Source organism: Bufo bufo, chromosome 2, assembly GCF_905171765.1.
Source record: "Bufo bufo chromosome 2, aBufBuf1.1, whole genome shotgun sequence".
Lineage (NCBI taxonomy): Eukaryota > Metazoa > Chordata > Amphibia > Anura > Bufonidae > Bufo > Bufo bufo.
In genome coordinates this window covers 338280735-338305791 of record NC_053390.1, presented here as the reverse complement: position 1 = coordinate 338305791, position 25057 = coordinate 338280735, and the positions used below count along the sequence as shown (strand labels likewise).

General features: G+C 44.4%; 1 protein-coding gene across 2 annotated transcripts in view; it reads left to right on the top strand.

The window, feature by feature from the left end:
- The window catches only part of CEP78 (centrosomal protein 78), an 87954-nt gene that overhangs the window by 24053 nt on the left and 38844 nt on the right, over positions 1–25057 (top strand). For both annotated transcript variants that reach the window (XM_040417052.1, XM_040417051.1), the window contains exons 7-9: positions 1855–1968; positions 2756–2820; positions 16558–16645. In XM_040417052.1, the coding sequence (XP_040272986.1) occupies positions 1855–1968; positions 2756–2820; positions 16558–16645 (267 nt within the window). The remainder of the gene's footprint in view (positions 1–1854; positions 1969–2755; positions 2821–16557; positions 16646–25057) is intronic.

Here is a 25057-nt window from a genome sequence, read left to right as displayed (position 1 = left end):
GACGGCAATACAGATGACTATGCCCGGGATTCGTCGGATACGAATTTTGAAAATGAGGTCGCGATTCAAGTCCACAAATCCTTCGAATCCAGCAAGATTCGAGGGATTCGTGTATTCGACTGATTCGTCGTCCCATCTCTAGTTACAACATAGAGCCATAAGAATAGATGCTCCAGAATTGTTATTACATGGGGAATGCATGAAGTTACTAAAACAGACATGTCAGGAGGTGACGGGTTCTCTTTAATTGGCTTGTGGATCATAATTTAAAGCTTTAAAGGGAGTCTGTCACCAGATTTTGACCTAATAGACCGCTTACATAGCGCTCTAGCATAGAGGTCTATGATTCTAATGGTACCTTTGATGTTTGCTTGTGAAGTTCCCCCAAGGCAAAAACAGACTTTTATTCATATGTAAATTAGGGCTCGCAAGTGCCCAGGGCGGCGCTCACCTCGTTGGAGCCCAGGCTGTTCTGCCTCTTTTCGTCATATCCCCGCCCCAGCCTTTTCCTCTGCCCGCCCCGCTCTTCCTTTGCATCCTCCTTCTCTGCAGCGAGATCCCGCGCCTGCGCTATCCATTGCTTGGCCGGGGCATGCGCACTGCGATGCCCATTGTGGGCACGGCATCGCAGTAGCTACTACGCATGCGCCGGCCAACAGCGAGAAACAGCGGCGAGGAGGTGGACCCAGTGTCTCTGGTCCGCCTCCCCGCCCCCTCGTCCTGTTGATTGACAGGGCCAGCGAGCGCTCTCCTCCTCCGGCTGGCCCTGTCATCATTTCAAATCCCGCGCCTGTCTTCATTCGGCGCAGGCACTCTTAGAGAAGGAGGCTCGCCTCCTCAGCACTCCCTCAGTGCGCCTGAGCCGATGACGTCACCAAAAGAGAAGACTTCATCGGGGCAGGCGCACTGAGGGAGTGATGAGGAGGCGAGCCTCCTTCTCTGAGTGCCTGCGCCAAATGATGACAGGGCCAGCCGGGGGAGGAGAGTGCTCGCTGGCCCTGTCAATCAACAGGACGAGGGGGCGGTTTTTTGCGGCGGCTACCAGCAAGTAGACGCCCTACTTGCTGGTAGTGAAGTGATTTGCATATTTTAAAAGATAGTTTTTAAGGAAAAGAAGCCACAGCCAAAGGTAAGAGCCCTATGTAGGGAATAGTCGTTATAAAAGGATTTTAACAAGCCCAAAAAAAAAAAAAAGGGAAGCCCTTTAATTAAACAAGTATGGATTGTCTGAAGTGGGCAATGTTTTGAAATTATAATAAAGTCCCTAGATATTTCGGTGGTAACCTCCTGTTGATAAAGTAGACTGACTGCATTTGCATTCAAGTATTATCCTGTAGCACTATGGACCCTGTTCTAGTCAGTACTAGGATAGACCATGTTCATGTTTTGACCCTGCCACTGAGAGTTTTTGTTCTGTCATTCAATTCTTTTGTATTAATAATCAATGTTGACTAGTTGACTCCTTGCTGATAAGACTATGCAGCATGTAGTGCTACTTTTCCAGTGAAAATGACACACTGTTGTTAAATCCAACAAACACTGTTAAAAATCCAAGTCCACCCAGTGTGCTGGGGCATGTGTCATGTGTACGGATTTCTTTCCGGCCAAAATTCCGGAACACTACCGCACTTGCCGGATCCAGCATTAGTTTCCATTGAAATTTATTAATGCTCCAAATGTTCCGGAAATTGCCGGATCCGGTTATACCGGAAAGACTGATCCAGTATTTCAATCCAGATCCGGAAAAAAAAAAGATATCCGTTTGCATACGGATTTCCGGATTCTAACACCGCTAGTGTGAAAGTACTCTTATAAAAGTACATAATCAGTTATGTTCTTTGTTTTCCTTCTCAGCATTAGATATGCGACAGTGTGGAATATCCAATGATGGTGCGAAAGCTTTCCTTCACGCACTGCAAACTAATACAACTCTGATGGTCTTGGATATAAGGAAAAATCCACTTATAGGTATGGAACAGTTTCTTTATGCTTAATTGCAAGGAGTACTGATTTTATATTCAAAGATGGTTTGCCTCATCAGATAGCGAAAGGGTATGGACACCTTCAGAGTTTTTTTTTTTTTATCATTGCATTTTACTCATTTTGGCCTAAAAATCATTTTTTTCAGTTGGTCTTTATTAAAACTTTCAACAGCTTTTCCTGTACAGCTTCCAGTTTCTGTGTATATATAGACTAGCAGGCTCTCCCTTCACGTTGATTTCCTTCAAAGAACTGCTCTGATGGCTCAGACTGTAGCCCTCATTTCTGAACTCCTGGCAGCTCATAGACACCCATTATAGCTTCCTTCTTATCAGTTTGATAAGAATATGGTTTAAAGAGGACCTTTCACCAGAGGAAAGCCTCTAAACTAACTATACAGAAGTGTAGAGCGGCGCCCAGGGATCCCGCTGCACTTTCTGTTATCCCTGGGCGCCGCTCCGTTCGCCCGGTATAGCCTTTGGTATGTAAGTAGTTAGGCTCCACCCACTTGATCCTGCCGGCGTCTTCTTCTCCTATGCTGTAGCGCTGGCCAATCGCAGCGCTCACTGCAGAAATCTTTTAATTCGTCTGTATTAAAAAAAAATTATGAATTTTAACCCAAAATTAGTAAAATCCAGTACAAAAAATTCCCCAAAGGTAAAGCTAGTGTACCATCAGTCTTTATTTTATAGATTTGTTGTATACGTATCATATGCATATGTACTGTATTTTCTGCAGTTGAAAAAGGAAGACAATGCATACCTTTGTCTTGCAGACCATTCAATGCTAAAGACTGTTCTTGAAAGAGTACTTTTGAATGCCCATGACACACATTCTGAGGTATGCTCCTATGTTTGTATGGTGCAGTGTGTTTAAATTTTCACTGTTTTGTTTGTATTTTTTATGTTTTTTGTTTTGTTTTTTAATCTCAGAAGTGCATTTCAGTGTAATGTTGGAAATGTGTTCCTCTGCTATGGACAGTTGTAGTTAGTACGATAAATATACTTTCTGGAAGGTCTATCTTGTATATAGTTAGGTAGACTGCATTCAAGCAGAACACATAACTTGTATGAGATCGACAGGAGCCGCACATTTGCTGCATGAAGGAGGGAGCCTAGAGCTCACGTCCATAGCATTGCATACACAATGGTAGTTGGAGACTCGCTTATGCAATGTGCACGGCTTTATTTTTTTTTCCAATTTCTAGGGCGCTTTGTTAACATTTTATGAAACAAATAAACTCAAACCATGAGTAACCAGGGAAAGGGGAGGAGAAGTGGGAGGGGAAATCCTCCAAGGCCAAAAAGTCCCTAGTTATCTGGGGTAAATACACAGAGAAATATGGTGGCCAGAATGAGTAGCATATTTATGAAGCACCAGTTTTTACGATATTCAAGTCAGATAAAGTGTGAGGTGGAGGGTGACTATTTAAAAAAAAAAAAAAAAGTATTTTTTCCCCTCTTAAAAAAGTAAAATAAAAATTTGTCAGAAATCTGGGGCACTGTGCTTTGCATTGCCTTAGAGTGATTGTCACACACCTGTTGGGGCATGGGGGGCATACAGAGTTTTGCTATGGAACCCTATGAGATCTGTGTATGCCACTGACTGAATTTAACTGCAAATGGAAAATATGCAAGCAACGAAGTTAGCTTCTTAGGCTCCATTCACACGTCCGCAATTCTGTTCCGCATTTTGCGGAACGGAATTGCAGACCCATTCCTTTCTATGGGGCCACACGATGTGCTGTCTGGATTCGGAAATGCGGATCCGCACTTCCAGGTCCGCAATTCCGTTCCTGAAAAAAAAAATAGAACATGTCCTATTCTTGTCTGCAATTGCGGACAAGATTAGGCATTTTCTATTAAGTGCCGGCGATGTGCAGTTTGCAAAATGCGGAACGCACATTACCGGTGTCCGTGTTTTGCAGATCCGTGAATGGACCCTTAGCCTGATTTTCTACCCAATTGCAGGCCTGGTCTAGTTTCTGAGACTCCTTGGATCCTTACCCTGTGTGGTTTTTTGACATACCTATGGATTTGGTATTTATTAGGTGGAGCTGAGTAGAGGTGAGGGTACTTCCATTTCCTCTCTTTTGTGTGTTCTCTGGTGTTTGTCTTGCTTTTCTTTTCTTTAGTCTTGTGAGTTGTTTTTTTTTGTATTCTTTCACGTTTGTTTTTACAGAGGAAATCTGGCCTTGCAGACTGTTGTATTTTTATTGTGAGAATGTCTGATTTGTTTAAATCAGATAATTTTTATTGAAAAATAAAACAAAACAAATTTTTTCATTAGATACAATAACAAAATCCCCATAACATTAATTGAGATGAGCAGCAAATATGACATATCATCCAGATACATTAGAATATGTGCAATACAAAGATTACAATAGTGATCTCAGCAGCGGAGATATAGGAGACAGCGGCAGACCCGCAATACCAATTCCATTGGCTGATAAGCAAAAATGGTAAGTATAGCTTCAATAGCGGAGATAAGGAAGACAACGGCAGATCCTCAATACAAACTCCATTGGTTAACAAGCAAAAATGGTAAATATAACCCCAGTAGCGAAGGAGACTGTGGCATACCCCCAATACATACTCCATTGGCTAATAATCACATATGTTAGTTGTGAGTGCACACGCGCCACAACTGTACTAAGGCCGACCTGCAATAATCCAGCTACCATAGTGCAAGGACAGCCACTGACTACACACCCCAGATCTATCTATCCAAGGTCCCCATATGGAATCAAATTTTGATAAGCAGTTTCGCTTCAAGTACGTTCCCCTCTCCAGCCGTATAACCACGTTCATCCTGGCCACAAATTCTGCGAAACTCGGAGGAGATGGCTGGATCCATTTAGCAGCAACGGTTTTTCGAGCCTGACACAAGATTCTGTTAATGCCTATCTTAATAGGAGGCTGCAATGAATCAGAGTCAAACAACCCAAGTATGCACATTTTCGCGTCAAGTGTATATGTAGCACTATATAGTTTATTAATCAGGGTTATTATCTTCGACCAATATCTATGAAGAGTGTTGCATTTCCAAATCGTGTGAAACAACCCAGCGTCATCTGTCCTACATTTCGGACATGAGGAGTCTGGGCGACACCCTATCATCTGCAGAAAAAGTGGCGACCTGTATACTCTATGCAGAAGAAAAATCTGGGATAATCTAGCCGCCTCACTTAGTGACAGAGCTGGGGTCAACGCCAATATCTCCTCCCATTGAGCGTCCGAGATAGGGCCCACATCATTTTCCCATTTGCTCCTAACTAGTAATGGATATTTTTTTTAATTCTCCTCCTGCAACGCCCAATATGCCCTAGAGATCGCCCCCCTGGAGGATCCCGCCTCCATTAGCATGGATAGCACCTGATGGGAGGCGAAAACTATCGGCACTACTTTTATTTGTGAGCTTATGGCATGCCTAAGTTGTAGGTATTTGTAGAATTGCCTGGATTCCAACCCGAATTCTGTACATAGTTGTTCAAATTGTTTTAGGACTCCCTGAGAATATAATTGACCCACGTTCCACAGCCCTTTGCGCTCCCAGCCTTGGAAGCCTGACAACCGAGAGAGCGCCTCCAGTTTGGGATTGTTCCATATCGGTGACAGGTTGAGCAAACCCGCCACATTTAAAACCTCCCTAGATTTAGCCCACACTGTACACATTGTCTGATTTGTTTATTATTCTCATGTGATCTCTTGTGTTGTTTCTGGACATTTTCATTATAAATTGCTACATTTTTGAGTACCATTTAAACTGGATTTACTCTAAAAAGAGGTTTTCTTTAACTACCGGCTCTAATGGGTGACCCCCCTTTCTTCCTCTCATCTAAAATTCAATATAGAGACTGTACTGCACGTTGGGTGGGACAGTTGCCTTGGGTCCATCTGACACCAAGCAGGTATCACGCACATGTCCAGTAGTACACCTGAAGAATACCTGTTAGGTTTCTAAAGTTTGCCTCCGCAATTGTCCCACCCAATGTTTCAGGTTGGGCAGAAGATAGAGAGGCTGCAATAACTATTTTATAACATTTGGACTGTGAAAATTAGATTTATTGAGGTTGGCACTGAATGAATCGTACCTTCTATAAGGGTACATTCGCACAACCCTGAAAAACGGTAGTGTGACGGACGTTTTCAGAGCCATTGCAGTCTTAGGGAGCTATTCACATGCGGGCGTCAAAATATAATATTTTTTTTTTTTACGGCCAGGCGCACCCCATTGAAATCAGGTTAAAGTGCCATTTAGGGGGTTAAAAAATAATAATATATACTAGCTGAAGGACCCGTCTTTGCGCGGGTATATTTCATCTATTTAATTTAATGTTTGTGTGTGTCGCTAAAAGATATCAACACTATCCACTATAACAGTAACATCTACAGTGCCCCTTCTCCTTAAAATGGGACCTCCACAGCAGCCCACCCCCCTTAACTTTGACCTTCACAGCAGCCTGCCCCTGTAACAGTAAGTTCCACAGCATCCCACCCCCTTAACTGTGACCTCCACTATTCCCGGCCCCCTTAACAGAGACCTCCACAGCGACTTCCCCTTTAACAGTGACTGCCACAGTACCCCGTTCCCTTAAGTGACCTCACAGTACCCCGCTGCCCCTTCAATAGTGGCCTCCATAGTCCCCTCCTCCCTTAACAGTGACCTCCATAGTGCCCGCCCTTTTAACATTGACCTCCACAGCGGCTTGCCCCATAACAGTAACATCCACAGCGCCTTCCCCTTTAACAATGACCTCCACAGCGGCCGCCCCTTTATTAGTGACCTCCACAGTACCCCCTCTCCTTAACAGTGATTTACACAATAACCTGTCCCCTTAACAATGACTTTTGCCGAGCTCCGTTTCCTTAAAATGTGACCTCCACAACACACAACACCCCGCCCCTTAACAGTGACCTCTACAGCACCCCCAGGCTTCTATTGGCTAATGCTTTTTTGGGGGGAATATCTCAGGAACGGTAGGTGCTAGAGAACTGAGACCTGGTCTAAAACCTTCCTGGACACCTAATGTACCTGTGTTCCAAGTTTTGTGATTGTAAATGCGACAGTGCGGATTCTTTTAGCGGACATAAATACACATACATACACTCAGCTTTATATATTAGATATATATACAAACACACACTTTAACACGCTGTGTAAGGTCATGACGCTGGGAGTGTCAGGTCCTTTCAGTGCAGAGAGAGTGTCAGCACATTCAAGTGGATAAGGTATTTTTTTTAACTAGCAAAATTGGTGCTGGTATGGGGGTGGGCCTAACTTATACTGCAGGCATTTTTAGGGGCCTTTTTATACTAAGGGCACACTATTGGGGTGCATTGTATGTACAGGAGTGCACAATTGGGTGGGGTTTTATACTAGGGAAACACTATTGGGGATATTTTATATACAGGGTGGCACTGTGGGGGGCCTTTATATATACTAGAGCTACTTAAGGGGCAGACATTATAGACACTGGGGACAGTACAGTTGAGCGAATATAGATACTATGGGCACTGTGGCTGTGTCCTGAGGGCACTGCAGGGTTTTTTGCCTATTTTTAATGCACATGAAAAGCAGAAAAATGGCCAGAAAATGGATGCACAAATAGATGCAGAATGGCCGTGAAAACTGACAGTGAGTGTTTTTAATGGCCTTTAATGTAGCCGAACTGTTTCACACTACACAAGTTTGAAGCAGAAATCACAGAGATTTAATGAACGTTTTGGTTTTGGATGCTGCCAGGGCTGTGCTGACTGACTTAGCCTAAAAGAAAATGCATGCTTTTGTTTGGACTTTTGGAGATTTACTATGTTACAGTTATCATCCTTTCTCATCAAACAAGGCAGAACACGGGGGATTTACTTCTGCAGGCTTTATATTCTTAACCTGTGGGGATTTGTAATAGGGATTCGTGTTGCTCAGCTGTATAATACACGGCATGTTACTTGATACTATAAAAGGATATGAGTGTTGAGTAGAAACCGGACAGGATCTTTAGGGTTAATTGGGCCATTGCTTTCATGTCTCAAAAGACCCATCAGGCCAACTTTGCCATATAAGCCAGTAAAATGTTTGTGTCCTACAAATCTTATGAAAGTCATCCAAACTTGTTGTCCATCTAATGTATACTGTATGGTTGATGTCCGAACTCTGGATTTTAACATGGCTGGTCCTTTTTTTTTTTTTTTTTAACCTGCAGGAGAAGTCTCGCATTGCACTATATATATATATATATATATATATATATATATATATATATATATATGTGTGTGAATTCCGGCAGCACTCACTTTAGAGATTATCCGGTGCAAGCGTCTCGCCCTTGACAACAGGCTTGTATATTCATAGAAAATCAACGCAGCACTCTTCTTGTAAAAAAACGCAGTGTCTTTATTCACACATGTGACAGAAAAAAGGGAACGTTTCAATCCCCTTCCGGGATCCTTCTCAAACCAAGTGCACAGACCAACAACATGCTGGCATCTAAATACATGTCCAGCTTTTCAATACATGTGTACAACATCATTTAATCAAGTGGTTACAATTAGTGACAGCTGATACAAAATCAAGTGTTCTTTTTTTTTTTTTAATCGATCCATTCCACTATTTCCAGTGTCTTCTTATATTGTGATCTTGGTATATAGTCTCATACATCTATATATATATACATTATACACTGCTCAAAAAAATAAAGGGAACACTTAAACAACACAATGTAACTCCAAGTCAATCACACTTCTGTGAAATCAAACTGTCCACTTAAGAAGCAACACTGAGTGACAATCAATTTCACATGCTGTTGTGCAAATGGGATAGACAACAGGGGGAAATTATAGGCAATTAGCAAGACACCCCCAATAAAGGAGTGGTTCTACAGGTGGTGACCACAGATCACTTCTCAGTTCCTATGCTTCCTGGCTGATGTTTTGGTCACTTTTGAATGCTGGCGGTGCTTTCACTCTAGTGGTAGCAAGAGACTGAGTCTACAACCCACACAAGTGGCTCAGGTAGTGCAGCTTATCCAGGATGGCACATCAATGAGAGCTGTGGCAAGAAGGTTTGCTGTGTCTGTCAGCGTAGTGTCCAGAGCATGGAGGCGCTACCAGGAGACAGGCCAGTACATCAGGAGCCGTGGAGGAGGCCGTAGGAGGGCAACAACCCAGCAGCAGGACCGCTACCTCCGCCTTTGTGCAAGGAGGAACACGAGGAGCACTGCCAGAGCCCTGCAAAATGACCTCCAGCAGGCCACAAATGTTCATGTGTCTGCTCAAACGGTCAGAAACAGACTCCATGAGGGTGATATGAGGGCCCGACGTCCACAGGTGGAGGTTGTGCTTACAGCCCAACACCATGCAGGACGTTTGGCATTTGCCAGAGAACACCAAGACTGGCAAATTTGCCACTGGCGCTCTGTGCTCTTCACAGATGAAAGCAGGTTCACACTGAGCACATGTGACAGACGTGAGAGTCTTGAGACGCCGTGGAGAACGTTCTGCTGCCTGCAACATCCTCCAGCATGACCAGTTTGGCATTGGGTCAGTAATGGTGTGGGGTGGCATTTCTTTGGAGGGCCGCACAGCCCTCCATGTGCTCGCCAGAGGTAGCCTAACTGCCATTAGGTACCGAGATGAGATCCTCAGACCCCTTGTGAGACCATATGCTGGTGCGGTTGGCCCTGGGTTCCTCCTAATGCAAGACAATGCTAGACCTCATGTGGCTGGAGTGTGTCAGCAGTTCCTGCAAGACGAAGGCATTGATGTAATGGACTGGCCCGCCCGTTCCCCAGACCTGAATCCAATTGAGCACATCTGGGACATCATGTCTCGCTCTATCCACCAACGTCACGTTGCACCACAGACTGTCCAGGAGTTGGCAGATGCTTTAGTCCAGGTCTGGGAGGAGATCCCTCGGGAGACCGTCCGCCACCTCATCAGGAGCATGCACAGGCGTTGTAGGGAGGTCATACAGGCACGTGGAGGCTACACACACTACTGAGCCTCATTTTGACTTGTTTTAAGGACATTACATCAAAGTTGGATCAGCCTGTAGTGTGTTTTTCCACTTTCATTTTGAGTGTGACTCCAAATCCAGACCTCCATGGGTTGAAAAATTTGATTTCCATTTTTAATTTTTGTGTGATTTTGTTGTCAGCACATTCAACTATGTAAAGAACAAAGTATTTCAGAAGAATATTTAATTAATTCAGATCTAGGATGTGTTATTTTTGTGTTCCCTTTATTTTTTTGAGCAGTGTATAAAGTGCTTGTGCCGATAAGGTGTATCTTCACATTGAAGTATACATAAACAATCGCATATTATAAAAAGTGCAAGTGCATTTTAAAATCACAATAAAATCACTTTGGCTATAATAAATTCATCAATTCATCAGGATAGAGAGACGCGTGCTGCAATTGAATGCAATTCATCCAACTTGTTGTTTTTGAAAAAACTGTAGGGTACAAAAAATTTTTTTTTTTTATTTTTTTATATCAACGCTCATGCCGATGTTATCTCTTGAGGTGCGGATCAGTCCGCACAGTACTCTAGTAGCGTGAGATCATGTGGCGCATAAATTGCGCATAAGATGACCATTTCTCACCACAGGAATTTTTTTTATATGAAATTATCTTCTATTCTCATATTCTAATAAATTATATATTTCTATTGCACTACACCTCAATACACTTAGGCCTCTTTCACACTTGCGTTGTCCGGATCCGGCGTGTACTCCACTTGCCGGAATTACACTCCGGATCCGGAAAAACGCAAGTGTACTGAAAGCATTTGAAGACGGAACCGTCTTCCAAATGCTTTCAGTGTTACTATGGCACCCAGGACGCTATTAAAGTCCTGGTTGCCATAGTAGTAGTGGGGAGCGGGGGAGCGGTATACTTACAGTCCGTGCGGCTCCCCGGGCGCTCCAGAATGACGTCAGAGCGCCCCATGCGCATGGATGACGTGATCCATGTGATCACATGATCCATGCGCTTGGGGCGCCCTGACGTCACTCTGGAGCGCCCGGGGAGCCGCACGGACGGTAAGTACACTGCTCCCCGCTCCCCACTACACTTTACCATGGCTGCCAGGACTTTAGCGTCCCGGCAGCCATGGTAACCACTCTGAAAAAGCTAAATGTCGGATGCGGCAATGCGCCGAAACGACGTTTAGCTTAAGGCCGGACCCGGATCAATGCCTTTCAATGGGCATTAATTCCGGATCCGGCCTTGCGGCAAGTGTTCCGGATTTTTGGCCGGAGCAAAAAGCGCAGCATGCTGCGGTATTTTCTCCGGCCAAAAAACGTTCCGTTCCGGAACTGAAGACATCCTGATGCATCCTGAACGGATTTCTCTCCATTCAGAATGCATTAGGATAATCCTGATCAGGATTCTTCCGGCATAGAGCCCCGACGACGGAACTCTATGCCGGAAGACAACAACGCAGGTGTGAAAGAGCCCTAATACTAAATGTGCAGTCACTCATCCACATCACATAGACAACGCTTCCCCACAAACAAACGCATGGTTTAGAGTCGGTGTGAATTACTGTCAATACCCGCATGCGGCATTGTGTATAATTCCCGTCTAAATCAAGTGTCACATAAATTTTTTTTGACCATATTCATCATCCTGCAGGACGCCTCTCTTATCCCATGAAACTCCATATCTGTAATACAGAAAAAAAAATAAAAAATTTGCAAAAAATTCATAACTGGTCTATACATTCAATGTAATAATGTGTCCGGAAATCATGCAATCGGGAGCCAATACCCTCGATCTCATACCCACTGTAACACGATAATCTATATTCAAACCGTGCGGTTTCAATGTACCAAGGCGATGTATCCATTTTAATTCACATTTTTTCAAGAGTAGTTCTATCCCCCCCTCTTTTTAACACATTAATTCTTTCTAGGATTGCAAATTTCAGATCTTTTTCCTTATGCTGTTTGTCCGAAAAATGTTTAGCCACAGGCAGATCTTTCCTTTTATCTCTAATAGACTGTCGATGGTTATTTAGTCTCGCCTTGATATCACACGTAGTCTCCCCTACATAGAGTAAGTGACATGGGCACCATAAAACGTATACTACCCACGACGAATCACAAGTCAAATATTCTTTAATCTCAAAACGTTCCCCAGTCTGCGGATGTGTGAATTCCCTGCCCTTCTGCAGATACTTGCAATTCACACACCGCAGACATGGGTAACAACCTGTCCTCTTGGACTTAAACAAAGTCTGCTGGACCTGTTTTTTCTGTCCCTCTACCTCAGTTCTCACCACTCGGTCTTTGATGTTTCTGGAGCGTTTATATGACATCAAAGGTGGTGCAGCGAAGGCCGAAATCACAGGGAATCCGCTCCTCAATGCACCCCAATGTGAACGCACAATCCGCTCCACTGCCGGACTTAGCTCATTGAATGTTGTTACAAATGGTATCCTCTCTGTATTAAGTTTCATTTTGCCCTTCAACAAAGTATCACGAGTTACTTGATCAGCTTTCATCCTATTCTCCTGAATAACCTTTTTAGGATAACCTATTATTTTAAATGAATTTTCCAATTTTTTTAAGGCGTCTTTCGTGTGCTCTTCATTATCTACAATTCTTTTTACCCGCAGCATCTGGCCGTATGGTAATGACCTGATCGTTTTGCGTGGGTGCCCGCTTGCAAAATGTAAAATCGTATTTTTATCTGTAGCTTTAATGTTTAAATCTGTATGTAGGCTCCCATTATCCACATAAACCTGTGTATCTAAGAATTGCACCCGTTCACTCGAGGCTGTTAACGTAAATTTTATATTGGTATCCATACTATTCAAAAAGTCATGAAATACATGTAGCGAATCGCTGGTACCATTCCAAATAATGAACACGTCATCTATGAATCTCCACCACCCCAGCACATTGCTGAAGTGGGGAGAGTCATAGATGACGCGTTCTTCCAATGATCGCACAAAGATATTTGCATAGGTTGGCGCGACGTCGGAATCCATCGCCGCGCCCACCCTCTGCACGTAATACCTGTCCTGAAAAGCAAAGTAGTTATGCCGCAACGTGATCTCCAGCATATCAAGCAAAAAACTCCGCCTGTTCCGTATATTGGGAATATTGTAACATATTACGTACCGCTTCAAGTCCCTGTTCATGCCCTATTGATGTGTATAACGAGACAATGTCAAAGGACGCCAATATCACACCCTCTGTAACTGAAATCTTTGCAATCTTCTGCAAAAAGTCTCCAGTGTCCCTGATAAACGACCTTGCTTCCATCGCAAACTGCCTCAATGCTCTGTCCAAAAAAATTGCAATATTGGACAAGATTGATCCCCTGCCCGAGATGATCGGGTGGCCCGGGGGATCAATCGGGCTCTTGTGGATTTTTGGAAGGACGTATATCAAAGGAGTCACTGGGGACTTCACTACCAGAAACTGTGCCAATTGTGCATCTATTATGCCTTCATTTAAGGCCCCGTTAACTTTCTCCTCAATGATTTTCATGATCTCAAATTTGGGGTCCCTTGACAACGCCTCATACGTATCATTGGCAGACAGTTGTCTGTTGATCTCCTGGATGTACTTGGGGGTGTCCATCACCACGACCGCACCCCCCTTGTCAGCGGGTTTGATGGTGAGGTTGTGGTTTTTGGACAACCATTCCAATGCATCCATTTCAACTTTAGAAACAATAGGTCGTGTCAAGTTTTGACCACATACGTTATCTTTGAGCTGTACAATATCCCTTTTCACTGACTCCATAAATGTCTCGAGAGCATGTGAATTAATTACAGGTGTAAAATCACTCTTTAGAAACAAATCAAATTGCTTCAAGGTCAAATTCGACAGTACGTTATTATCAACATCATGGGGTCCCATGGGTCTGGAGTCACACCACACCCTCAGCTTCAATGTTCTGAAGAGGTGGTGTAAGTCCAGATCCAACTGGAACACGCGTCTCTCTATCCTGATGAATTGATGAATTTATTATAGCCAAAGTGATTTTATTGTGATTTTAAAATGCACTTGCACTTTTTATAATATGCGATTGTTTATGTATACTTCAATGTGAAGCTACACCTTATCGGCACAAGCACTTTTATTTTTATATTTATATTTATATTTATATATATATATATATATATATATATATATATATATATTCAAATAATGAAGAGGCAGCACTTCCAGTTGTTTGGTGATAGGGTGACAATATATACCAAGAACACAATACAAGAAGACACTGGAAATAGTGGAATGGATCGATTTAAAAAAAAAAAAAAGAACACTTGATTTTCTATCAGCTGTCACTAATTGTAACCACTTGATTAAATGATGTTGTACACATGTATTGAAAAGCTGGACATGTATTTAGATGCCAGCATGTTGTTGGTCTGTGCACTTGGCTTGAGAAGGATCCCGGAAGGGGATTGAAACGTTGCCTATTTTGTGTCACATGTGTGAATAAAGACACAGCGTTTTTTTTTTACAAGAGTGCTGCGTTGATTTTCTATGAAGCGCTCATTAGGACCGGGAAGCGGTGAAGTCTCTGTACTCTCCGCTTCCTGGCCCTCGGCTGTTGGCTGTGCAGGGCTGCGCACAGCTTGAGAGCGCTCTGTGACCTCACACTGTGCGCGCCGGTTCACAGCACAGCCGCGGCAGGAAGAAGACACAGCGCACTGGAGGGGAGGAGTGGCGGCGTCCAGGAGAGGTAAGTGGTTGTTTTTTTTGTTTTTTTATTTGCGCTGATGGCTGGGGGCTGACATGAGGCTGATGGCTGACAGAGCTGGGGGCTACATGAGGCTGATGGCTGTCATAGAGCTGGGGGCTACATGAGGCTGATGGCTGACATAAAGCTGGGGGCTACATGAGGCTGATGGCTGACAAAGCTGGGGGCTACGTGAGGCTGATGGCTGACGTGAGGCTGGCGGCTGACGTGAGGCTGACGGCTGACGTGAGGCTGACGGCTGACGTGAGGCTGGGGGCTGACGTGAGGCTGGGGGCTGACGTGAGGCTGGGGGCTGACGTGAGGTCTGATTGAGAGTCTTATTAACATTGGGGGTCTGATTGGGGCTGTAAGCTTAGGTCTGATTAACATTGGGGGTCTGATTGGGGCTGTAAGCTGAGGTCTGATTAACATTGGGGGTCTGATTGGGGCTGTAAGCTGAGGTCTGATTAACATTGGGGGTCTGATTGGGGCTGTAAGCTGAGGTCTGATTAACATTGGGGGTCTGATTGGGGCTGTAAGCTGAGGTCTGATTAACATTGGGGGTCTGATTGGGGCTGTAAGCTGAGGTCTGATTAACATTGGCGGTCTGATTGGGGCTGTAAGCTGAGGTCTGATTAACATTGGCGGTCTGATTGGGGCTGTAAGCTGGGGTCTGATTTCTGGTCTGACCTGAGGTGTAATGAGAAAATTATTTTTCTTATTGTCCCCCTCTAAAACTTATGGGTCTTATGGGCCGGTGCGTCTTTATAGGGCAAAAAATATGGTGTGTGTGTATGTATATATATATATATATATTTTTTGTAGGAAGGCGCAAGGGTCCGTCTTTGACGGAAGGTATGTGTCACCGAGGTTCCTGGCCTCTGTGAAGTAAAAGCCGGTATTTTCAGGGGTCAGCGGCAGCTAATGCTGATTGACACTTTAAGCCTGCATTTGGACTGCTGGAGGCAGAACCGCCGACAAGGTGCCGTGTTTTTTTTATTTTTATTTTTTATTTTTTTTATTATGCATGATCTTTCTACTCTGTGTGAACAAACAATAACTTTGCAAAGAGTGTTTTTGTTTGACCTTGTGTGAATAAACACTGACATTTGAATTATGAACTTGTACTTTGCCTCTGTACTGCACCCACTTATCCCAACTACCAGAGCGAATCCCCACAATATATATAGTTATCTACTAAAGCGTCTTCTCAAGGAGCAGAAACAGAATTAATTAACCATGGCCCTCTCTGAAGCCCATTGGAACAATAGTATAAAGCTGGTCATACACAGGAGAGAACTGTAGGACAAAAATTTCAACGACCACCATCTCTCTCTGATCCTTTCATGTATGTGCATCCTTAGCTCGACAAAGGATGCATATTTTGCGAATGGGGAAAGGGAAGAAAGCCACTAGCAACGGCTTATCTACCCAAGATCAAAAGGATCGAGCGGTTGAAACATCAGACATTGGTGGAAAGTAAGGATGACACCATACACTTTAGATGTTTGGCTGAACCCGCCAAAATCAGGTTTGGCCTACCAACAGCAGATCTAATGTGTATGGTTAGTTTAACCAAAGATTTTTAGTAATGGAAATTTCAGACTAGTTCTAATGAGTTTTTTTTTTCCAATCTTTCTCATTTTTAGGCTAATTTTCACTTCCCTTTTAAATGTTTTTTTTTTTCCATTTTTATTATAATTTAAAATTGTATTTATAATTTAAAATTATCACAGAAAGCAAGCAATAACACTGCATATATAGATCTATATTCTGTATGTCCAAAGTTGGTTAAAAATGGGGTAGACTCAGCATTTAGGACTTCCAGGAATGGTCACATAAATAACTGCCAGTCTTCTGTTTTTAATAGTACAAATGGTTTACCTCACCATCGTCAAAGATGAAACGGTCAACAGCATTACGAAATGGACTGAAGGGAAAGAACACTATTCGCATTGGTATGTGTGCCTTTGCTAATGTATAGAAATGTCATTTTAATTAACCAACTTACAGTTGCTTAAAGGAGTATTTAATTCATAGCATGTGACAGCATATCACTGTTCTATGCAGTGTGACCAGGGCCGGATTAACGTAGGGGCTGATGGAGCTGCAGCTCCAGGCCCCTACCATAAAATAGGCCCATCCGCCAGCCAAAAGGCCGTCGGGAACGGCCCGCGCTAAAAGTCCTCTGTTGTACACAGCGCAGCGTGCAGGAGGGATAACCGCGGGCGCACTGAGGTCATATCCGGCGGGCCGCGGCATTACAGGAACAGCACCAGCTGCTCTGACGTCCTGCCGCCGGATATACGTCACAGGATATCCGGCGGCAGGACGTCAGAGCAGCTGGTGCGGTTCCTGTAATGCCGGCCCGCCGGATATGACCTCAGTGCGCCCGCGGTTATCCCTCCTGCACGCTGCGCTGTGTACAACCTGCTCAGCAGTTTCGACCAGCACACGGCCCACAGCGTTCAGCCACACCAGCCCATGAGACAGCAGGAGCTTCTGGAGCAGGTATCAGATAAACTCATCCAGTTGGAAGGAAGGGCAATCATAGTGCTGTTATGATTTATGGACACAGCTCTCAGCATGCTTAGCCAGCCTTATATCTGGCTGTTTCTGAGCCTGTGGACTGTGACTCTCAAGAAGCACAGCCAGATAGAAGGCTGGCTAAGCATGCTGAGAGCTGTGTCCATAAATCATAACAGCACTATGAAAATTACTGACTGGCTAAGCATGCTGAGAGCTGTGTCCATAAATCATAACAGCACTATGAAAATTACTGACTGGCTAAGCATGCTGAGAGCTCAGTCTAAATAACATAACACATAAAGAAATTACTGTTTCTAGCTGCTAGTCCACAGCAGCTAGAAACAGTAATTTCTTTAAAGGGATTCTGTCACCAGGTTTCACCCCTGTCAGCTAAAAATATGCTGATGTTCAGGGCGTCTTCACGATTCCTAATGTGGGCTTATAAATGTCATCTGTGGGCTTATTTAGCTAAACAAACAGCTATTACTAACCTGTCAGTCAAACAAATAAGGTGCCCAAGGGGATGTTAATGGATGCAAGGTGCCGGCCACACCCGCCGCCATTCATGCCCAGCGCCGCCTTTCCGGACTTCTGCGCCGCCTCCTAATCCTCTGTGCCGCCTCTCGCTCTCCCTCCCTCCCCCCTCCTTATGCTGTAAGATCCCACGCTTGCGCACAGGGCTCTGCCTGATGCGCCCGTGCGGACTTCTCCATTTGGCTTCTTACAGCGAAGTGCGCTTGCACCGGCACTTCGCTCAACCCCTGTATGCGCGAGATCTTACAGCAGGAGGAGGGGGGAGGGAGGGAGAGCGAGAGGCCACAGAGGATTAGGAGGCGGCACAGAAGTCTGGAAAGGCGGCGCTGGGCACGAACGGCGGCGGGTGCGGCCGGCACCTTGCATCCATTAACATCCCCTTGGGCACCTTATTTGTTTGACTGACAGGTTAGTAAAAGCTGTTTTTTTTTAGCTAAATAAGCCCACAGATGACATTTATAAGCCCACATTAGGAATCGTGAAGACGCCCTGAACATCAGCATATGTTTAGCTGACAGGGGTGAAACCTGGTGACAGAATCCCTTTAATGTGTTATGTTATTTAGACACAGCTCTCAGCATGCTTAGCCAGCCTTCTATCTGACTGGCTAAGCATGCTGAGTGCTGTGTCCATAAATCATAACACAGCTCTATGAAAATTACTGTTTCTAGCTACTGTTGTCCACAGTCCACAGCAGCTAGAAAACAGTAATCTTCATAGTCATGTTAAATGATCACTATAGTGTCAGGAAAACAAAGCGGTTTTCCTGACACTATAGTGCCCTGAGGGTGCCCCCACCCTCAGGGTCCCCCTCCCGTGGTCCCCCTCCATGTTGCCAAGATAGACGCCAAATGAAGGGGTAGTTGCAGGAACAAAATACTTTAATGGTATCGATAAAATATATATGTAATTAAGACACTGAGTGCAGTTGGCTTTTATTTGGAGATTCAGTATATGCTGTCTATATTTATATATATATATATATTTTACCAATACCATTAAAGTATTTTGTTCCTGCAACTACCCCTTCATTTGGCGTCTATCTTGGCAACACAAAGGGAAGTAGTGATTCTTCAGCGAACACTTACATCTGGTTTCCAGCATTTGATCTCCAAAACATAAAAAGAAACCTTTTCGATCCGTTTCTATTATGGCACTTTAATGGTAATTAAAATTTTTCATTTGTCTTAATACAAATGCTTTGCGTTTTGATTTTATATATTTCCATAAAAAGACCCAGCAAAATCCTCATCACCAGGCCCATGATGCTCTTAATCCCGCCCTGAGTGTGACCACATGTATCCCCAGAAGTCCCTTTCACTTGAGTCGCGCTGCCACCCCATTCAGTTCAGTGACGGCACTGCTACACCGCAATCTCGCTGTATAGCCCCAGCCTTAAAGGGTTTTCCAGGATTTTGATACTGATGACCTTCACAGCACCTGGACCGGTAGTGGCATTTAGAAGGGACTGTAGCAGATGGAGGGCGTCTCATTGGTCATTCCCCCAGTGATTATATATCCTAGCAGTATGCTACCACATTGTATGTGAATTCATGTACATACATGATACATGATAAGAAATATTAGCAGTTTTCAGGCCAAATGTGCAAGTAATAGCTCTGAATGTAGGAAGGAAAGAGCCATTGCTCTGTTGTGTTGATTTGTATTCTGTTCTTTTGATTTACTGTTTTTTTTGTTTGTTTTTTATTTGCTTTTACATTTATTTATTTTTCATTTTATTATTTTTGCTCCAGTAATTTGGAGGCATTCAGGTAAAGTAATATTAATAATTTAATCACCATGATTTCCAGCAATATCAGTAGTGCACTGGCATCTACAGGATTCCTTCCACTTCCATTTGATGCTAGTGTGAACAGAATCTTAGTAAGGAGCAAAAATTAAGATATCAAATTGCATATTTTATTGTCTGTTATGTGTATGGACTTGTACTGTATGTTTAAATGTCTGTTTTAATCAATGTTCCTTTTGTTAATAATCTCTTCAGAACCAAGCCTATTAAAGGGGTTGTCCAAGTTTATTTTTATTGCTGACCTATCCTCAGGATAGGTCATCAATATCAGATCGGTGGGGGTCCGACAGCTGGCACCCCCGCCGATCAGCTGTTTAAAGAGAAGGCGCACGCCGTACCAGCGCTGCCTCCTCTTCATTGTTTACCCCATCTCCAAAAGAAAACAGCAGTTGTTTGGATTTTTATTTTCTTAGTCCTCTTAGAGGATTTGAACGTGTGATTGGTCAATCTCTTGTACCATACACTGAAATAGTTATGTATTGCATTGAGTGGTGATTTTACTGGAAGTCTATTACAGCATGCCAGAGGTAGGGGGTAATAGGATTCTCAATATGGAAGTCCTGGGGACCTTCACAAGACCCCCAGCTGCGATAGCAACAGCCCAGAACTCTGCAATGCAGTTGGGCCGACTGAAGGACAGAGAGAGAGGCCCCTATGTCTAAGGGTGCATTCACACGGCCATATGTATTTTGCAGTCCACAAATGGGTATGGGTCCGTATCCAATCCACCAAAAATGCGGATCGGATGTGGACCAAAAATACAGTCGTGTGAATGAGGCCTAACTGTGCAGATGTAGTGGTCACTATTGACCATGGAATCTGAGGGGATAAACAGCCGGAGTATCAGAGTTATCTCCAGGTGTCAGCTGTGTAACACAGGGAGCACATGCTGTGTGTGGAGCACCTGAGCATGCGCCATACACTCCACACACATCTGTGTCATACATTCATGTCAGAGTGCTCAAAGGGGTAGGCGCCACATAGGAAGATACAGTACACAGCTAAAAGTCAGCCATCTGACATTAGTTCAGGCCAGTGGCGTACATAGAGAAGTACGGGCCCCATAGCAAGGATCAAACTAGGCCCCCCACACCCTTTTCAATGACCCTTGGGCCATTACTCCACTGCTTTATTTGCTAAAAGTTGTTCCTTTAGAGGGTAGAGTCCTGACCAAGTATTCACCTCCAATAGAAGAGGAGATAATCCCAGCTAAGACTGGGCCCCCTCTTACCCTGGGCCTCATAGCAGTCTCATGGTGTGCCGCTATGGTAGTTACGCCCTTGCTTTAGGCACTTACATGGTTTAATCACATGACTACAACACTTATGGTCTTTCACATATGCATCAGGAAATAACGTGTAGATTCTGCACATGTGCAAGGAACGTAACAGTGAGAAGCAACTAAATGATCGCTGGCCCGCTTAACTACAGCTATATTGTCTAAATCTGGAAGCAGAGACCAACATTTGAATTGTACCCCTTGGAATCATATATGTAGAGCAGGGGTGCACAACCCGTGGGTCGCATGCGGCCCCTGTACTACTGCACAGAGACACAGCTGATCGTCTGCCTCTGCGATCAGTGTGTGTCTGTAAAAAATCAGTCCCAAATTGCCTGTGTGCCATAATGATATTGACAACCTATTTTAATCATAGGTCATCAATATCAGATAGGCTGGGGTATCAGATTCCGGACCACCGCCTATCAGCTGTATAAAGACATTGCGGTGTTCCTATGACGGACGCAAACTGTGCCTGTTCATCTGCACGCCATCTAGCATGTAGTGGCGGTGCAGTGTAATTACAACTGCTCGTCCCATAATCATTGTAATTGCACTGTACCGCCACTACATGCTAAATGGCGTGCAGATGAACAGGCACAGTTCGCGTCCGTCATAGGAACACCGCAATATCTTTATACAGCTGATAGGCTGGGGTATCAGATTCCGGACCACCGCCTATCTGATATTGATGACCGATCATTAAGGCTAGGTCTACACGACGACATTGTCGCGCGACAGATAGGGCACAACTACACTGCAACATTTGTAGCGCAACATTTTGTTGCACCAATGTCGCGCAACAATTTTTATAATGGCAGTCTATGGTGTCGCACTGCAACATACTGCGACGAAACAGTCGCAGAAAAATCTATCTCAAATAGATTTTCTGTGACGTTTGCGTCGCAGTCGCTGCATGTTGCAGTGCGACACCATAGACTGCAATTATAAAAGTCGCGCGACATTAGTGCATCAAAATGTTGCGCGACAAATGTCGTCGTGTAGACGTAGCCTAAAATAGGTCATCAATATCATTATGGCACTGATTTTATTTTTTATATATTTTTTTTTTCTACAGAGACACAATGATCGCAGAGGCAGACGATCCGCTGTGTCTCTGTGCAGTAGTACAGGGGCCGCAAAAACTGGCTATATGGCGTGCAGTTGAACAGCACAGAGACCGCGGAGCTCATAGGAACGCTGAGCTGCGATATCCAACAACACAACCTTTTACCAAGCACCTTAGGTTGTGAGGAAAGTGCTCTGGTCATTACAGTTTCCATGTTTCTGTGTCCCAGCAGCCTACAGTACATATACCAATGAGCGCTTTCCTTGCTTATTGGACAGCGCTTATTGGTTACTCATGGCACTTATAATTACCAATGAGTGCTTTTGTGTGAAGCTGTGGAATGAGCTTATATGTAAACAGGATGGCAGTCATAAAATAAATTTTATCAGAGGTGTTGTTATTGAAGGGGTTTTCCGGTTACAAAAAAGTTATCCCCTATCCACAGGATAGGGGATAATAATTAGATCGTTGGGGGTCCTACTGCTGGGACCCCCACTGATTACAAGTATGGGGGCAATGTACTCTGTGGAGCCCCCCTAAAATGGACAGAGCAGCTGGTCAGATTGCATGCAGCCACACCATTCATTTGTATGGGAGACTTAGGGCTCTTTCACACCTGCGTTCTTGTCTTCCGGCATAGAGTTCCGTCGTCGGGGCTCTATGCCGGAAGAATCCTGATCAGGATTATCCTAATGCATTCTGAATGGAGAGAAATCCGTTCAGGATGTATCAGGATGTCTTCAGTTCCGGACCGGAATGTTTTTTGACCGGAGAAAATACCGCAGCATGCTGCGCTTTTTGCTCCGGCCAAAAATCCTGAACACTTGCCGCAAGGCCGGATCCGGAATTAATGCCCATTGAAAGGCATTAATCCGGATCTGGCCTTAAGCTAAACGTCGTTTCGGTGCATTGCCGGATCCGGCGTTTAGCTTTTTCTGAATGGTTACCATGGCTTCCAGGACGCTAAAGTCCTGTTTGCCATGGTAAAGTGTAGCGGGGAGCGGGGGAGCAGTATACTTACCGTCCGTGCGGCTCCCCGGGCGCTCCAGAGTGACGTCAGGGCGCCCCACACGCATGGATGACGTGATCGCATGGATCATGTGATCCATGCGCATGGGGCGCTCTGACGTCATTCTGGAGCGCCCCGGGAGCCGCACGGACGGTAAGTATACCGCTCCCCACTACTACTATGGCAGCCAGGACTTTAATAGCGTCCTGGGTGCCATAGTAACACTGAACGCATTTTGAAGACGGATCCGTCTTCAAATGCTTTCAGTTCACTTGCGTGTAATTCCGGCAAATGGAGTACACGCCGGATCCGGACAACGCAAGTGTGAAAGAGCCCTTAGAGATAGCACAGCTCATCGGGTAGAGTGGCAGACTCCCATTCATCATAATAGACATCTATTATGGTGAATGTGACAATGGATCAAAAGATCCCAGGTTCTAGCCCCTCAAAAAGTTATGTAAAAAAAAAACATAAAAATATTAAAAGTTAAAATTACCCCCCCTTTCCCAATTTATGTATAAAAATAAACAATTAAATAAACTTAAACAGGTATCGCTGCGTCCAAAAATCTCTGAACTATTTAATATATAAAAATATTTTTCCTGGGCTGTGTACACCGTAACGAAACAAAGATAACAACAAGATTTGCCATTTTTGGTCACCTTATCTCTCCCCAAAAAAATGGAATAACAGTGATCAAAAAGTTGTATGCACCTTAGGGGTTCACCGAAATGAAAATTCTGGTCCGAAACCGAAAATTCAGGATGCCCTTGACCGAAAACCGAAACTGCCTTTTTGCCCAAATACTTTTAAAATACTTTTTTTTAAATGATTTTATTAATAATTCTTTTTCATGAATGAAATTCATCTGTGGGTGGCGCTGTTATGGAGGGGGGGATATGTGCACTGTTATGGGCATAACAGTGCACAGATCCCTTTCCCCATAACAGTGCACAGATCCCTTTCCCCATAACAGTGCACAGATCCCTTTCCCCATAACAGTGCACAGATCCCTTTCCCCATAACAGTGCACAGATCCCTTTCCCCATAACAGTGCACAGATCCCCCCTCCCCATAGCAGTGCCATAGACCGATCCCCCTACCCATAACAGCCCCGGCCCTGCTGCTCACAGCAGACTAATCACTCACTGCATCTTTATTTTACCTTACAATCGTGACGCTCCAGTAACAACTCTGCAGGCAGAGCGGAGGGCGGCGTAACGTCACTTACTCACGTGACGCACCTGCTCCGCCCACTTTATGAATGAAGGAGGCGGAGCAGGCGCGTCACGTGAGTAAATGACGTTACGCCGCCCTCCGCTCTGCCTGCAGAGTTGTTACTGGAGCGTCACGATTGTAAGGTAAAATAAAGATGCAGTGACTTAAAGTAAACCGCCCGCCCGGCGCGGGTGACAAATCCCACACCCCATATTTTCTGCCGATATGTACCAATATCGGCCGAAATGGATTAGGCCCATTTTCGGCCGATATTTTCGGCCGCCGGAATTTCAGTGCACCCCTAAAACCTAAAAACGTTATCAATGCAAACTAGTTTGTCCTGCAAAAAACAAGCCCTCAAAGAGCTCTGTAGACGGAAATATAAAAAAGTTATGGCTGTCATAAGATGGCGATTTAAAGAAAATGTTATTTCTTTCAAAACTTTAGATTTTTTGAAAGTAGTAAAAACAAAAAAAACTATACAAATTTGGTATTGATGTATTCAGATTGAGCCGCAGAATAATGACATCATGTCATTTTTACAGCACAGTATCAGATCTGTAGGGGTGTGACACCACAGACCCCCGCCTATCAGCTGTTAGAAGAGGTATTAAAGGGGTTTTGCCATCTCAGACAATGGGGCACCTACATTGAGAACGGAGCTGGGAAATGAACGGAGGGCGCACTGTACATGCGCAGCCGCCCTCCATTTTTACAGGGCCGCTGAAAATAGCCGAGCACTGGGCTATTTCCATCTGCCCCATAGAAATGAATGGCAGCAGGGGCCGCACGTGGTGGTGGACGGACCCCGGGAAATCTGAGGTCCTCTAGCCAAAGCTCTCCCTGCTCCGTTCTTGTTGTGGGTGCGGGTCCCTGAGGTGGGACCCGCACCTATTGGACAATGGGGGCATATCCTAGCGAT